The sequence below is a fragment of the Lytechinus variegatus genome, chromosome 10 (genome assembly GCF_018143015.1).
Source record: "Lytechinus variegatus isolate NC3 chromosome 10, Lvar_3.0, whole genome shotgun sequence".
Classification (NCBI taxonomy): Eukaryota; Metazoa; Echinodermata; class Echinoidea; order Temnopleuroida; family Toxopneustidae; genus Lytechinus; species Lytechinus variegatus.
Window position 1 is genome coordinate 17,074,128 of NC_054749.1, and position 14,106 is coordinate 17,088,233.

General features: G+C 38.6%; 1 protein-coding gene across 1 annotated transcript; it reads right to left on the reverse strand.

Moving 5' to 3' along the window:
- Window positions 1-3,890: 3,890 nt before the first annotated feature.
- Window positions 3,891-10,046, reverse strand: LOC121423235. Its single transcript, XM_041618555.1, has 4 exons — window positions 9,647-10,046; window positions 6,818-7,057; window positions 6,010-6,441; window positions 3,891-5,540 (listed from the first exon to the last, which is right to left on the reverse strand). The coding sequence occupies exons 1-4, from the start codon at window positions 10,001-10,003 to the stop codon at window positions 4,446-4,448; spliced, it is 2,124 nt and encodes a 707-aa protein (XP_041474489.1). The 5' UTR covers window positions 10,004-10,046; the 3' UTR covers window positions 3,891-4,445.
- Between the last annotated feature and the right edge of the window lie 4,060 nt (window positions 10,047-14,106).

Genomic DNA, 14,106 nt, shown 5'->3' on the forward strand with positions numbered 1-14,106 from the left:
ACACCCATGCACAATACTAATGTATTCTGTTCCCAAATGAGTTCACTTTATACCCCAAATTACCATATCTTGACCCTTTATATGTTCTGGATAAGGATTTATGATGATGAACTTATCATAATGGAAAATGAAAAACTACACACATGTGTAATAAAAAGAATGGAAAATGAGCTTTCTTAGTACTGTTAGTGTAATTTGTCATTTAGTGAAAGTTTGTTGACCTTTTGGCCTTTCCGGTCATAACTTTTTAACGGGATGTCAAGGATATATGGTGCTGTACTCTTTTTTTAGTATAACAAGACAAATAATTTGGTATATCACTTCACACAATTGAGACATTTTCAAAATTTGACCCCTCACATGGTCAAGATGATCATTAGAAATTTGACACCAAGTTTAAAATTTGTTCCTTGTGATGTCACCGAACTTATGAAATTGAAAAATCAAACTTGGCAAATTTGTCAAATTAGATGACATATGCTGCCAGACTAATATCTTTGTCATGTTATTTTTGAACTACTACTACTTAATAGTAATATTATGGAGTTACTAAGTACTAAAACACAGCCATTATCATATAATTGCTCAATTCTTCATGCTTCCAGTATTATATCGGCTTCTTTTGTTACTTTACTACTAGTATGCCTTTATTAAAGTTTTATATACAGCATTGGTAACAAAGAGTGTTAAATGCATGTACATGTTGCTGGAATGCAAGGGAAATTTCATGAACTTGAGCTTGAATTTGCTATGGATATCAGTTTGAATCATTCATATTTCAAATCTTTCAATTGCCACATTTTAAGATATTGTGATGAAATCAAGATAATGTACAAGTATACTGAAATTAGTGATTAAATGACCTTATACACATGTACACGATACTGAAATCATTATTTCTAGTTTTATCTTGTGTTCAAGGAAGAATCGGGACGGTAATAGAAATGGTAAGCAGTTGAGAAGTCTATGAAAGAAAGAATAATTTGTGTTTGACTTTGTAAATCTCTTTATAACTGAAGACGAGAGTGACATCTCACTATCACACTGAGGACATTAGTCTGAAATCTGGGACGATCCCCATATTTTTGGCCTCTCAATTTGCTCCAAACTACAGGTTGACTTAGTTCGGTACTTTTAGAAAAAGGCCTACAAATTGTATGCCCCTTTGTAACGTCCAAGATTACCTGTAAATTGCCATACACATGCAGCATACTGGAATGCACGTCCTCACTTTCTTGCAATTATTCAGTATGTTTTTTTGCTGTACCAATTAGCAGCAATTACAAGTGTTTGTGTTCATGAAAGAGAGGGAGGATGGGTGTGTGTGTGTGTGTGTGTGTGTGTATATATATATATATATCTTCTTTTCTTTTTCCCATTTTCCCTCTGTGTTTTTGTTTTTCTTCCTTTCCCCTCTTCCTCTCTCTTCTTCCCCGCTCCCCCTCTCTCATTTTTATTCTTTCCCCTCCTCCTCATTTTTTTTTTGGGGGGGGCAAGCCCCCCTCGGCCCCCAAGGATCCGCGCCTACACAGAAAAACAACAGTGACGTCTTTCCGAATCATAGACAAGAACGAGGCATGATGAGTATAATGAAGCCATATATTGTGAAAATGAAGTAGTCGGGAGATGAGAATCATATCACGTTTCACCTGTAGATCGAGGAGCTGTTGATTTTTACCATGAGCTATTCATCATTGTCACATTTCTTATGTTGAAAGAGCCGGAATGCAGACCGAATGACGATTCTTGCGCAATGCTTGTAAAATCGAATACAATTATTGGAAGTCTTAACAGATTTCAACTTGTCACAACAGGTTTAAAGTGGTATAATAGTGTTGTTTGCTTATCCCGTAGAGCACTTTAATTTAAAAACATCTGAGATATTTTTGCAACTCCACTGAACTCAACAAAATAACTGAATTGTAGACATAACGTTTCAAATTGCTGCAGTGCAACCAGTCTTTTAGGATGAAAGATATTTTACCGTCTTCCCCAGTTTATGAACATATAATTTCTTTTTGTTTTCGGCCACATCAGCAGCTTCTCAGGCAATAGGCTCACTCTGAATTCTCAGAAATCCATTCAATTTTTTTCTTATGGATGAAAACACGAATTCGACAAATTTGACGTTAAGAAATGTGACAGTGCTTCATCCATCTTGGCATGTAACCACAGCATCTTTCTTCATCTTGATAATACTTGCTGGTCTGCTGGGTAACATTGAACGTAAGAATTCTTTCTACATAAGAATAATGAGGAAACCTTGGAATAGCCTGACCAGGAAACCTTGGAATAGGAAACCTTGGAATAGCCTGACCAGAGTCCACAGCTTCGAAAATGCACGGACTGGATAAGTATTGGCGATGTGAATACCAATGAAGTACGAGTTTGACGCTGACCCACCAGGACATGATCGGGTCAACCCAAAGAGGAGAGAGAATTTGGAGCTGAATACAGACTCTAAACTGAGTTCAAAAGCATTCATAAATATCTATAAGCAGTGGGGCAGAGGGGGCACGTGCCCCCCCCCCCCATCGGCTGACAAAAAAAACGGGGGAAATGCGAAAAGAGGGAGAAAGGAAAAGAAACATATTAGGAAAGAAGAAATTATTCATTGTAATGTTATATTATATTATATAAGAAACATTTTCATCATAACTTTATGAAACATAATTTGCTCAGGGCCTATGTCTTCATTGTTCCTGGTGCTCGCATTGTCTGCTTAATGAGATATATAATGTATAATATATAATGTATCAAAACCTCCCGTTTTCAAGTCAATATACACCAAATATTTCCTCGCACTTCGAGTTTTTATTGTTTTATGTATTGACATATGCTTCCTTTTCTTGACTAGTAATTGCCCCATGTAAAGATCTTAAAGCAAAACATTTCCTGTCCATGATTACGTTCGCGTAAGTGGATTGGTGAGATATCATACTCTCCATGAATTCCTAAAATCAGTCCTTTAAATGTCCCTTTTTCTGATCTGAATATCAAAAATTTTCGGCTCGCGCTTCGCGCTCTCATCATTTGGTTAGTGAAATACGTATGGTCTTAGTGAATTCTTACAAGCAAGCCTAAGAATGCCCCATATCAGGTCTGAATTATCTAAATTTTCAGCTGGCGCTTCGCGCTCGCAATATTTGATAAGTGAGATGCGTATGATAATCATGATTACAATTACTAAAAAAGTGCTTCATTTGTTTAGATGTAATTTTAACAAAATCAGCAAGCGCTTGGCATTGCATTACATGACTATGATGAAGTATGTGTACTCTTAATGGATTCCTAAAAAATAGTCCTTAAAATCTCCGTTTGGGTTCAATATATACAAAAAAATTCAGCTTGCATTGTTTAGCGAGACAGATATACGTATCATGATTACAAAAATTTGATTATAATGTCCCTTTTTAGGTCTGAATATCAAAAATTATCTGCTCGCGCTTTGTGCTCGCATTATTTGACCAGTGAGATACATATATCCGTAAAATGGCGCTGTCCTTAAAATGCCTCTATTTGGTCAGTATACCTGGCAACTGAGTGCCCGAAGCGCGCTCTTTAAGTTACTCAAAAATTTTGCAGGTGCCCCCCCCCCCAAGCCATGACCCACCGTACGCCACTGTCTATAAGTAAGTAAGTATAATCCCTTCGCAGCTATCTAGGATCTGATGATGTATTTTTAACATTTAGCTGTTTTTATGTGTTACTGCTGAATAAGAAAATTCAGGAAAATATGTCCCAAATAATAACCCTAATTTGGATTAATATTTTATCGTATAATGCTTGTAAGAATCTTATTGAAATTACTAAGAAAGCTAATATTTTCTTCCATTTTGTCTAAAAAGTCATTAAAAAGATGACAGATCAGGCATCAATCACAGCATACCTTAGAAGAAGAGTTGTCTTTTTATTATAGACAGTATTCCAAACAAAAATTTCACCAAATCATTCACAATTGCTGGTTAATACTGAGGGATTTAATTTTCTTCATAAAGAATGGTATTTTGCCTTACAATATTTCATGCCTACATTCTCCAAACATAATAATATCAGTAAAAATCATTATTTCAACAATATCTCCCCCATGAGAATACATATACATGAAACACTCCTTTCCTTTCGTTCCGTATGTTTTGCTCTTGATCCTTAGAAATCTTTGGAAGCTTTCACATTAACTACTAAACCATATAATTCTAACGAGAAAAAAATAGATTGAACATTCCACGGAATTCATCAAACATACTATTCTTACACTTTTTGAAATATTCCGTCATGTATTGCCACGTTTTAAAGCATACTTTTCCATGGAGTCAATCCTCGAGAAGAATATTAAACAGTCATAGAACTTGTCTCCGTATATATAAGTATATGATGAAAGTTTAAACCGTGGGTATTCCAATCACCTCGAGTATCTTACTACTGGGAATTTTCTAATTTAGAAATTAGTGACGACTCGGACCTTGAGTCGGCCTCATTCTAACATTTATCTGTTCATCCGGAGCCGATTCCCTTTGAGGCAGCACATCATCGACGAACCCCACCATCTCTTCAATTTCCTCAAGGTACTCATCATCCGTGATACTCGGCGTATCCTCACGTTCGTCAAAGTAGTCACCTTGCGCTGTTTTGGACTCCTGGAAGACGATAGGAAGTGCTGCCGTGGATGATGTCCCGTCAGAATAGTCAGCTGAAATTTCCTCGATGTTGTCCCGGATCGCTCTGATGGCTAACATGTAGTGGGACCATCCTTCGATCGGGTAATCTTGTTGTTCCGGCTCTGAAAACGGTCTTGGAAATAAGCCTATATCTCTGTGTCCCTGTAAGGTGTAGGTAGCTTCCAACTGAAATAAAGAACGGAGGCTTTGGTAATCCTCTCCTCGAGCTGAACGAGGAATTCCTCTTGGATTTATCGCAATGCCAAAAGTCTCTGCAAAGTTTCCAGTTTCTCTCATAGGGTCCCTCTGCACAGTATCCTGAGATCCATCATCTCCTCTGCCACTATCATTTTCAAATACGTAGATAACGTTACCATTGTCTATTTCACCCATCCTACGACCATTGTCGGCAATGGCATTACGTCTGTCTGTGGACTGTGGTTCATTTAGTCTTCCTCTTTCACCATCACGTTCAACTCCATCAATGTTTCCTTCAATGATTCCTTCACCTATTCCTTCACCTTCATCATTTTGTTGTTCAGCCTCCGGATTCTCTCCATCGTCATCTGGCAAGTAAGCAATACTACTTCCATGTTCTGTCACTATATCCATTGCATTTTCCTCCATGGATATGGCCTTTCTGATTTGACTCAAAACTTTCTTCCTCACCTGAAGCAATTTTCTCCTTTCTTGGGCACGTTGGAATCTACCTTGGCGTTTCGTTTGGAGTATTTCCCTATTGTTCTTTGCATTTTTCTGCTTGTGCTCCAAACTAGTTTGAATCCTGTGTCTCCTCTCGAGAAGTTCTTGGTATCTATGCCGAAATGCTTTCAGACGAGCCTCAAAAGAATTTCTCCTTTTTTTCCTAGCGAGTTCAAGATTCTGCAAAAGAAAAAATTAAAAACATCAATCTCACACAAGTACACCATCGTGATCAAATTTCATAGGTCTCTGCTCAAGGTTTATAGCCTTCCTATTATCTAACATGAAAAGAAAGTCATCTGCATCATTTCTTTTCTTTGAAACTTCGTCACAGAGGCCGATCTACAGAAAGTGATTGATTTACAACAGTCTCAACAATAGAAAACAAGACAGTGATGCATCATTTGGAATGCCTCGTATCTGTTCAATCAAGTGTTAAACAGTACAATAAAGATAAAGCATATACTTTAGTCAACATGTCGCATTACCGTTTATTCCTTTTAAAAAAGGGAATGAGGAAAACAGCCAAATCTAAAAGATGTCCAGCATAAATGGCTTTCTCTACTTCTGATAGGTCAATCATAAATATTTGTAAAACAGGTTCCAGGTGTATCAGAAATCTGAAAGGGATGTACGTTTTGGCGATTACCTCAAGATTTTTCTTTGTCGTGTTATTCTTCTGGATCAGCTTCGTTGCGATTCTCTGTTCCCTTTCCTGCGTTCGTTCCCGTCGGGATTGCATGTGACGTGGAAGAGACCGCTTCCTTTTGCGTTGGTCGCAAGAAAGTGGCATGAAGTATGTTAACCCACCCGATCTCACATTAACGTCTATCTTTAGATGAGTTGTCTTTCTCTTTGAATCGACTTCACAACCTGGTGTTAACAAGTCTCTCAACAGAGTGTTCCTTTGCGTGGCCGCATGATGATCAGACGTGGTATCTGCGGTATTTGGCATATTTGAGGCCATTGCCAAAGCGGTTGTCAACATGGAACTCTTAGTGCCTTGTTGCTCTTCTTTTGGTGGCACAAACCTTGATGGAATGTTAGGTAGCGGAGAAATAGGGTGGTTCCATATATTCATCTGTCGTGGTACAGAATGGAATATGTGCAATAATTATCGGTGGATAAGAATATTTCGGTCACTTTTCTAAAGTGTAATAATTGTGTAGTGGAAGCTATGTTCTTAAACAAATACATATACATTTTAATACTTAATTATACCCATAAATGCTATAGGCGATTCAGAAGGTTAACAATTTGCAATTTCTAATCTGAAACTGCCCTAAGTTATTTGAAAAATTATACTATGGGATTTTCTTCTGTTTCTATGATCATAACTAAAACTGACTCAGATCAACAGGTTGCAGATATAACATTTATAATTTCGAAGAAAATCCTTACAAGTTAATAATCTTGATATTCATTTCTTGTGAGTCGTCATTAATTCGAAAATGTACCTTGATCCGATCTTCCTCCTGCTCAAGATGCTTTGGCGGGAATAGCATTGGTGGCATTGCTTTCGGTTCTTTCCTAGGATATATGGGCGGCAGTGATGGTGAGTCGATACGAGAGAGAGGTCGATTGTTGGTATCACTGGTCATATTTGGGTTCAAGACCCAGCCTGCTTCTTTATGATCGGGAGATCGTGAAGGAACAGGGGAACGCTGAGGAGCAGACTTCATACGGGAAAAACGTTGCTGCAACAGGGGAACAAAAGGCAAATTAATAATTGAAAGTCATGACTAATTCAAACAAGTCGGTGCTACACAGGGGGCATGCAGGGAGCGCCAACCCCTTGTGTGATTTTGTCAGGTAGTTTTAACACAAGAGGAAAAAGGAAGGAGGGAGGCCCTAACCTGCTTGTGCCTTATACTGATCGAGCCATTCAATAATAGCATCATCATCATCAACAACAACAACAATAATAATAATGATAAAAGCATTTCACACTGAGACATCCCTGTGCAAATATGATACGTGCGTACACCCTTAAAGGACAAGTCCACTCCAACAAAACTTGATTTGAATAAAAGAGAAAAATAAACAAGCATGTTTTGGTCCGCATCAAGCTCATTAAATATGCAAAACATCTCAAGTAATGAATATCACTTGGATGAAAGAAGCCACTTTCTTGGGACCTGCAGTCTGACTGTGAACACGTGGAATTCCATTATTTTAACATTTTGTGCTTAAGGAGGTCCTAATCGTCAAATTCGTAAAAATTGAAATATTATATAATTCAAACAATAAAAACCAAAATAAATAGTGAGTGAGTGACATCATCGACTCTCTCATTTGGATGTAACTGGCTCGTTCATATAAATGTTTTGTGAAATGAAGTGAAACTTTAAAATGCCATAACTTTCCTATTTTACATCCGATTTTGATGAAATTTTCAGCATTGTGCTTGTCTGATTTTTCTCTATTGATTCAAATCAACATTTTTCCGAGGTGGACTTGACCTTTAATACCAACGAAGTGAAAGTTAGCTCTTATGAGAGAGTCCGTGTCTGTTGTAAAGCCATGTACTCTTTTCGTTTCGTGCTCCCATGGACCTAATGTACTAGTAGGTCCATGGTGCACCCCACCAGTCTCGCTGATAAACGTATAGTATGTATAAAGTTGACTTGTGATCGAAGATTACCCGAAATAACAATACACTTACGCCACACTTTACCGAAGTGAAAGAATTTTTTTAAAATATTTAATATTTATGTGATGATAATTGTTTCAAAAATATATTTGATTACATATACTTTTGGAGAAACAGTAAATTGAGCTACTCTAATCACTAACTATCAGCACAAGTACAAAAAAGTATCGGATCATATCAAGTCTTAGCGCTTCTCGCTGGCTTAGCGGGCGGAAAGAATCTTGTCTACAGATTCAACGAGGTGAGTTTTGGTCCCCAACTAAGGTAAAAAAAATCGATACATAAAATAAATAGACCGGAAATCTACACAATCTTTTTGTTATTTTAGGTGGTGTACATTATGCGCCCTCATCAGGGTTAGACGTATGCACGTCTACCCCTGAGGGTGCATAATGTACACCACCTAAATAGGTGAAGATGGTCACCCCAAACAGGGGTGCACACTGTACACCCAGACGGGTTGTACGTGTGCACCGCTAGGGTACTCGTAAAGGGACAAGCCTGTGCACCCCTAGGGGTATAAAATTGAACCGGGGGGGGGGGGGTGGGCACTTCCATTGACGAGTCACGCGCGACCACGGGGTCTCGAAAAAGCACCCTAAACACGTATTTTCCATATTCTGAAAATTGACATGTGAACTTTGATTTTAATATCATTAATCACTATATTAAAACAAGTATTGGAAACAAAACGATACCCCAGGTAAGTATTCCCCGAATTGAACCCCTAAACAAGTACAGCGATATTCTGTCACGGACGTTGCTTTTACCTTTACCTACATCCATCATTGGGGTTAGTATGGCCCCATGCACTGCACCCCTCATGCAAATCAGGACTCTAAACACGAAGTAGTGTTGGACTAGTGTTGGGGCAAAAATTACATCTTTTATATTTTAGTCTTTACCCTCGTAAATATGACCCTAAACACTTAGCTTTCCTAGCGAACCCCTTTTTCATTATTTTAGTGTTTTTGACACCCTTATTACGTTACGTACGTAACGTGCCCTATCTTGAAAATGACATCATTTTTACGTGTTTTTTTGGTCGCGCATGCATGGTATCCACTTGTCAATGTAAATGCCCCCCCCCCCCCCCCCGGATTGAACCCGAATGTCTTAGTGTGTAGGGTAATCATGCCTCTAAGTCAAAATGCCCTGTTACCGCCCTTATAGTCATTCTAACCATGATAAGAGTACAGTAAAACACAAGAATTTGCAGTAAAGTAGAAACACAGTGATAATGAAGTAATAACACTTAGGAGGCTTTCCTAAAAGAAATTAAAGAGGCAAGCCACAGTGACTTACTTCCAATTCGATTGTCATGGTAACATTATTCCTTTCCATATTTAAGAATTATACACTCTTAAAAATATTGGGTAAAAATGCTCCATGATGGTAATTATGTATCCAACCAACATTGGGCATTTCTTTTGGGCATTATTATTTATCCAGTGTGATGAAAATTTGCTCATTCTAAAGTAATTTCTGCTTATTTTTTAACCATACTGGACAGTATGCTTCCCGCATTGTGTAAAATATTGCCCAAAATTGGTTGGATACATAATAACCCTCGTGCTGGTTAAAATTTTGCCCAATATTTTTTAGAGTGTAGTGATTCTCAGGCGAGACCTACTTGTTCAAACGTCATGGAATCCTTGACAGCGCTCTTTGGTGTTGTCTTCCGAGGTTTCCCGCGTTGATGATATTCCTCCAAGGAAAGTGAAGCGGGAAACTCATCGGTCTTTTCTACATCGATCGTCTGGAGGTCGTAACCACTGGCGGGGTCTCTCGTTGACGGCTGGATGAGTTCCTCATCCTCGCCTTCACGACGACTGTAGTAGAAAGCTTCCTCGTCGATATCAAGAGGTGGCACGGGACACGGGGGTCGAGAGGAAGTATGAGGAATTTTGCCAGAGTCATGGTTCTCATCGTCGATTATCACGGTAGCTTTATTACACTCAAAGCTATCATCATGGCGTTCGATCAACATCTTGGATTGATTCTGGGAATATTAAAAAAAATATATGAAGGAAACCGTATATTCTGAAAAGTTTTTAGGCGACGGGAGCAAGGCGATCAAGAAGTACAACGAATATAATGCTACATTATTTCTTTTCCTTATTTTTTCCCTTCCTCTGTCTGTAGCTGTGTGTGTGGTTTTTTCTCTCTCTCTTTTCTTTCTGTGTCTGTCAGTCTCTCTTTCCCTCTCTCTGTATTATGGTTACACTTCGTAATTCCGAAGGTTCGTAATTCCAAAACACGTGAATTGCCTATTCCTCGGTGTTCGTTAATCCGAAAACGTGAAAGGGTTCGTTAATCCGAATATTTGTGGCGTTATTCCGAAGGTTCGATAATCCGAAAACGAAATAAGGTTCCTTAATCATTTCGTTTTCGGACTAGAACGAACCTTCGGAATTACGAACCTCATTTCGTTTTCAGATTAACAAACCTTCTGAATTACGAACCTTATTTGGTTTTCGGACTAACCAGGCGCGCCGGAACACTTTCAGTTTTTTTTTTGGGGGGGGCAAAATCCCGAAGGGGGCACAATATTTTTACAGCGTGAGATACCGAAGCGATCGAGCGGGAGAGGCTATGGGACCCCCCCCCCCCCACGGTAAGGATTTTGTGTAAAAATGGAGTATAAAAGTTGCGTTTCTTAGTGCATTAAAAATAAATTTCTTGAGAATTAAACAGTTTTGGAGTTCATTTTGCTCCTTCTGTTTCCTCCCTTCTGACCCAGCATGGTGTTTCTTCATTACCAGGGTCGCAGTTCCAGCAAATTACGAGCCTTATTGCAAACGAAATTGTTTCAAACCAATGTAATATAGGCCTTTTAAAGACTTTAAGATGACAAACATGACCGTACGCAGCCGGGGGCCGCCGATCGAGAGGGCAAAATTCACAAAATTCACCAAAAGTGTGCACAAAATCCTTCAATTTTATTCTAGAAAATGCAAAAGCTCCCCCATCACAAATCCCCTCGCTCTTACGTTTCTTCGAAAATTTAGGTCTTGCAGCCCCACCCACTATATGTCTATATTGAGTTGAAATGACCTTGGTAGTTTCTTTAGGGCACTGAATTGTTATTATTATTTGTTTCGCGTCACTTGTGCCTGGGAGGCGAAAAACGAACTGAATCACTATGATCCACAGGTCTCTCCTCCCGATATAACTGATTGGGGGGGGGGTGCAGGTGGACCTCGACACCGGGGTTTCCCCCTACTCTTATACGAATAATCCAGCCTTGGCCATAAAATGTTGCGTTGGGAAGGAGAAAAATATATTAAACAGAATGGTGAAAGTTTGAAAGAAATTGGACAAGCAATAACTAAGTTATAGCTGCTTTAAAGTTGAGATCACTAATACTATGTAGATTTCAAATTGGCAACTGTGTAAGTAAATTATGACAAGGGGCAAGGACAACTTTCCCATAGGCCATGTACTTTATTGTCAGGGATTTGTGGTTTTCTCCTAAGCACCCATTCCCCTGGGGCAGTAATCTAAATATAACCCAGGTAGTATATTGTAATATGTCCTCATGAAAGATAAATATAATTTGAAATAAATCTTTTGGGAAAAATTACATTTTAGCCATAATATGTACTGGAGTACATGGAAGAGTAGTCCTTGCCTTACATCACTATGCCATCCCACATGCGACCAATTTGAAGTCTCCATGGGTATAGTGATTACCAATATTAACAACTTTTAAAAATTCATATAACTTTCTTGTTGTTTGTCCAATATTGATCAAACTTTCACCTATCAACTTGTCTGATTTTTCTTTTCCTTATAAAAACAAGGTTTTATTTGGGTTAGATTCCCCTTTAACGTGCAAAGGTGGTGACTCTCCTCTACACGGGGCCTCCATTTAACCTCCTATCCGAGACACGGAGTGTTTTCCATTGAAACATAGCCTGCATCTATGAAACATGGGAGAGACGTTTACACACAACGCACTGACTTCAGTCATCCGCCCAGGGTGGACTCGAACCTACGATCTTTGGTTCGACTTCGACGGGCAGACGCGTTACCGACTGAGCCAACACCGCTCTCTTGTTATCACTGTATTAACTCAATTTATATTTAGTTGAAAATGAAATAATTGAAACAAGTTTCTCGAGATGTTATGGTTTCTGGGCTTGACAGCTATGACATAGATTCCATATCTTGCTCGAGTAACTAGTGTTCACGCGCGTTAGTGATATCGGGTCCGGTCTGAGCATTTCTGGGCGACCGCGCGTTTGTTAGACGACACAGCCAGCATCATAGAATTATAAACCTATATCATTGGTGGACCACTATCAATTTGCCATTCGCTTTTAGTCTGAAATATATTCATTAAAAGGTTAAACGTCATCACATTGTTAGAAGATGGAAAAGGGGCTTATCAAAGCTATGTTTCACAGAGGAACTGTTCGTCAAAAGACGCGAGGCTTACTATGATCATGTATTTGCCCCGTCAGGGGCAAAATTTTTTCGTTTTTGACAATGGAAATGACAATTTTCAGGCAGAAAAGTGCCTTCATTTACTTTTGTCCTTAAATAATTTATAATTTTTCATCTTTCAGGGGGGCTAGTTGGGGGGGGGGGCAAACACCTTGTTTTGCCCCCCCAAAATTTTATTTGGGGGGGCAAGTGCCCCCCCTGCCCCCCCCCCCGCTTCCGGCGCCCTTGGGACTAACGAACCTTCGGACTAACGAACCTTTGGAATAACGAACCGTCGGAATTACGAATGTACATGTATGCGGGAACATTGAGTACTGCAGTGTGGGGGTAACAAATGTATTTTTTTCTCGAAAGGGGAACCTTGACATAATCTTGCACGATTCCATGCTAAATGCACTAATATAATCCCTTAATTGCAAAGCAAGATGATAATCGCGTTAACATTTAGGATGGAGATGAAGAGTGAAAAATTTGTGTTCTGATCACCTTCTTCTTCTTCGTGTCAAGTGTATATTACTGTTGGGATGTTATCGTACGACCCTTGCTTCAAAGCAATAAAACATATTATCCTGTAAACAAAATTGATGAAACATAGGCCTGCGAATCATTTTTTAATTTGTTATACTATGGATAATATTTGGCAATGCGCAATCACGTTTTTGTGTATACTGTTGCAACATTGCCTTCACGTGTGAATCGATATCATTTTTTATTTTAATACATTTTTATTTGTAGATCATCTTACTTATGGAAACATGACAATTTATCTTGTTACATCGTTGCTATGGATACCTGAATGTCACACGCTCATATACAAACAATATAGTATAGGAAACATTATGGTGTTACCTTACCATCGTCATAAATAAATGCTTAAAACACAGTAGCACAATAACAAGGTCATTCTGTTCTTTTGAATGAAGTAAAAAAAAAATATCTTGTTTACCAAGCGTTTTATCAATCGATGATTTTTGCTTGTTCGATTTCTCAAAGCAATATGAACTATATGCTTGGAAAGCTACGCACTGATTCCTTAAAACACACATTCACGACTATTCCAAACCACTATTTCATCCTCGAGCATCCCCTAAATTGAACACCAGTCTTCTATTATACTTGGCTATTCGATTTTTGTTGTTATACATTTTCATTAACATCAATTCATATATAATCATATAAAATGCCACTGGATCAAATCAAAATGATATTAAGTGTTTACTTACGAGATAGAGTGGATGACTAATTAATTATAATCGCTCAACCGCAAGAAAGGACATTCGAACTTGTGGACTAATCCTGCTAATAAAATATGTTTTGGGGTTGCAAATAGTGATTCTTTAATCGAATATCTAGCTCAAAATAATGAGATGTCTGGTTTTATTGTAACGCAATCACATAGCAGAATAATGTTACTTTTGTGTGATTTATGTTGCCATAACTTTTAAAATGATGGCATGCAAAGTGCGCCCCTTTTTTATGACGCAACAATAAACTAAGAGTGTGTGTGGGTGTGAGTGTACGTGTGTAAGCATATATTGTGATGCAACTATAGACGGATGCAACAACTAACGTGTTTACACGCTGCATCGGTTTTTTTGTTGCCTGTTACAAACGCGGCTCTCGGTACGCAGAATCGGCAAT